The sequence below is a fragment of the Pelophylax lessonae genome, assembly GCF_965119305.1.
Source record: "Pelophylax lessonae genome assembly, chromosome: 8".
Taxonomy (NCBI): Eukaryota; Metazoa; Chordata; class Amphibia; order Anura; family Ranidae; genus Pelophylax; species Pelophylax lessonae.
Window position 1 is genome coordinate 249,804,712 of NC_138775.1, and position 3,399 is coordinate 249,808,110.

At 40.7% G+C, this 3,399-nt stretch overlaps 1 protein-coding gene across 1 annotated transcript in view; it reads right to left on the reverse strand.

The window, feature by feature from the left end:
• Nucleotides 1-1,770, reverse strand: part of LOC309562006 (forkhead box protein D2-like) — a 1,788-nt gene extending 18 nt beyond the window's left edge. The window contains exon 1 of the mRNA XM_082266104.1: nucleotides 1-1,770. This exon is cut by the window's left edge and continues 18 nt beyond it. Within this exon, the coding sequence (XP_082122230.1) occupies nucleotides 433-1,482 (1,050 nt within the window). The 5' untranslated portion in view covers nucleotides 1,483-1,770 and the 3' untranslated portion in view covers nucleotides 1-432.
• Nucleotides 1,771-3,399: the final 1,629 nt, after the last annotated feature.

The window sequence follows — 3,399 nt, forward strand, 5'->3', positions numbered from 1 at the left end:
AGTGTTTGGAAATCCTGAGATCAGTGCTTCTATGCTTCAGTCGATAAGAGCTAGTCGGCCGATGGCTCCCAATTTTAAAGGATCGATAATCACTGCGATTGGTTTTCAGCTATAAGCAAAACTGGAGGCAAGTTTGCAACTCAACAGTTAAGCAATGTCATTGTAAAGCTGACCCCAAGGGATATATCTTTTTTTTTTTTTTTTTTTATAGGATATAAACTGAATCTATAACAGTGACATACACCTAGCACAAAACATATATACAATTTATAAATAGACTTTAAAGGATCTTTAAAGAGTAGGTTTGGAGGTGACGTGGAGAGTTAAAAAAAAATCATCTAAAATAAATTCCTACCTTAAATACATAGGCTGAAAGTGAAAATTATTTTTTTTTTTTTTTTTTTTTTGCTTTTGTTTTATTTATTTTTTGGTCTAAAAATGACAGCTGTTCAGATTTGTGATTTTCCCAGGAAAGTCCTGTGGAGTCTGTAGGACGTTCTCGTGTGCCAAGTTTAAATGGTTCTGTAGGGGGCCCAGGGAAGGGGTTAACATGGCTATGACCTGAGCTTGGCTCCCAGTTTGAGTCGTGTAAGGCGACGTCGGGGTCGATTGTGGAGTGGTCGGGCCGATGATATTGTCTATAGAGAAGGACGGCCGACTTTGGGAGTCCGCTTTGAGAGTCTGAAGAATGGGCAAGGTGGGGCTGAGCTGGGAATAGAAGGATTTCCTGCCCAAGTCGCTGCTGAATCCTGGCAAGGAAGGGCTGGAGAAGACCGAGGTGACGGTGGGTAAAGGGCAGGGAGTGGGCTGGAAGGGAAAGGTGGTACCTGGGTGGTGGTGGTGGTGATGGTGGTGCTGGTGGTAGTTCTGCAGCTGGAGCCCATAGTTGTAGCCATAAGGTCCATATCCAAAGGCTGGGATGAAGCTGCTGGGGTCCCTCAATATCTCAGCACTTTGCTGCCTCTTGAACCTCTTCCTCCTCCTTAAGAAGCTGCCATTGTCAAACATATCTGCAGACTCGGGGTCAAGGGTCCAGTAGTTGCCCTTGCCCGGGTTGCCAGGCTCTCGAGGTATCTTTACAAAGCAGTCATTGAGGGACAGGTTGTGTCTGATGGAGTTTTGCCAGGCTGGGAACTTCTCCCTGTAGTAAGGGAATCGGTTGCTGATAAATTCGCAGATCTCGCTGAGGGTTAGCCTCTTCTTGGGGCTCTGCAGGATGGCCATGGTGATCAGGGCGATGTAGGAGTAGGGGGGCTTCACCAAGGTGTTCTTGGGGTTCTTCTCCACTCCTCTTGGGTTGGACTCCTGGTCTGAGGAAGCCAGGTCTCCCCGGTGGCTCCTGGTGGACAGGGGGTCATCCGAGTCGTTGTCTGACTGGTAATCGGAGTACTTGCCCTCCTTGGCATTCATGTCCCCCACCACATCGATGTCTGTGTCTTCAGAGAGGAGGGAATTATCACACATTTCACTTCCCAAAGTCATTGTAATGATGAGAGCAGGAAGTCCTGGTCTACTCCCAAGCCAAACTCCAGGACCCCCCTGGTGGGACAAGCCTGAATGGGCTCCTCTGTTCCCCCCAACAAGGAGATCAGTGACAGCAAAACCTTTGGATGTTTTAAGGGGGCCAGTGTGCACAAGGTCAATTCCTGACACCCCTCATCTCCTCCTCCTCCTGTCTCCTTTCCAGTGTGAGCTCCCCCTCCTCCTCCTCCTCCTCCTCTTCCTCCCCCTCCTCCTTACAGTTCTCCAGGAATCCAAACTGCACAAGCTTCTTGAGCCACTCTCAGCCTGACACTGCAGCCCTCCCCTCTGCTCACTCACTATTTGTACCAGCAGCCCTGTCACGTGGTCCTGACGTCACCGCCCTACAGCCTGGAATCCTAGCTCCTGCCTGATCTGCATTATAAGCTTATTAATACTCTCACATTAGGAAACACATCTTACCCAAGCTGAAATCATTTTCCAAGCTAAATACTATAGCATGTCTATTTGTTTTCCTTCTAAAAAAAAAAAAAAAAAAAATTGCAAAGTGGCTCCAAATATCAATACCCAATGGGTGCAAACCGTAAAGGGTTAACAAACACTTTTATAAAGGAACATCGTTTTATTAAATTACCCCCCCCCCCACCCCATTTTGCAAGTTGGACAGAAGCCAGTTTATTTTGGATGGGGTGACTGTTAATTCTATGATCTTAAAACTGACCTTCTAAGATTTTTTTAATAACTGTAGGGTGAGTGTTAAGCTTTTTCTTAAAGATCCCTGCTCCGAGTGTGTAGAATGTATTAAAGGGACGATCTTCGGGATCAATTTATCCATTTGGCTCAGCTTGGTAAGTCTAATTTTTTTAATTGTTAAGTAATAAAGTACTGTTTTTATCTATATCAATGTAATCAGTCCCCAAAGAGGTTGGATGCATGAGTAAGGGAGAAAAAGTTTATATATTTAATCAAGCAATGTACATTGTTGTGTGTGTGTGTGTGTGTGTGTGTGTCTGTGAGTGTCACACACACATTATTATTTTTTTTATCAAAAAATAAAAAATAAATAATGTGTGTCCCCAAAAAAATAAATGTAGGAGGAAGAAAATGTAGATAATAGGGTATGCAGATCTCTAAGCTGTTTTAATATAATATAATATAATATAATATAATATAATATAATATAATATAATATAATATAATATAATATAATATAATATAATATATGTGTATGTGTGATGAGTTAGATAGATGCACACATGCATACATGAATAGATACTTATACACCAGATAGATATAAAGATCGATTGGATGCAGATCTCTTTAATATGTTTGAGTATATACGGTAGTAAATCGAGTGTGTGTGTGTGTGTTCAAAGATTTAGATAGATAGATGCATACATACATATACAGACTAGACAGACATACAGATAGATAGATAGATAGATAGATAGATAGATAGATAGATAGATAGATAGATAGATAGATAGATAGATAGATAGATAGATAGATAGATAGATAGATAGATAGATAGATAGATAGATAGATAGATAGATAGATAGATAGATGCAGATCTCTTTAATCTGATTGTGTATTGTGTAAGTGTGTGTGTCCAAAGATATAGATACATATATAGGTATATTTGCACCACCTATATAAAAATAAGGGTAGGTAGATAGATAGATAGATAGATAGATAGATAGATAGATAGATAGATAGATAGATAGATAGATAGATAGATAGATAGATAGATAGATAGATAGATAGATAGATAGATAGATAGATAGATAGATGCAATTTTTTTGAGCTATTTGAAACTATTATATAAATATTAATAAAGGCCCCGTATGTCCCCATTGTATACAGAGCTGCCAAAGATGGTTCTGTGGAATTTAGAAAGTATAACACATTTCCAACCAA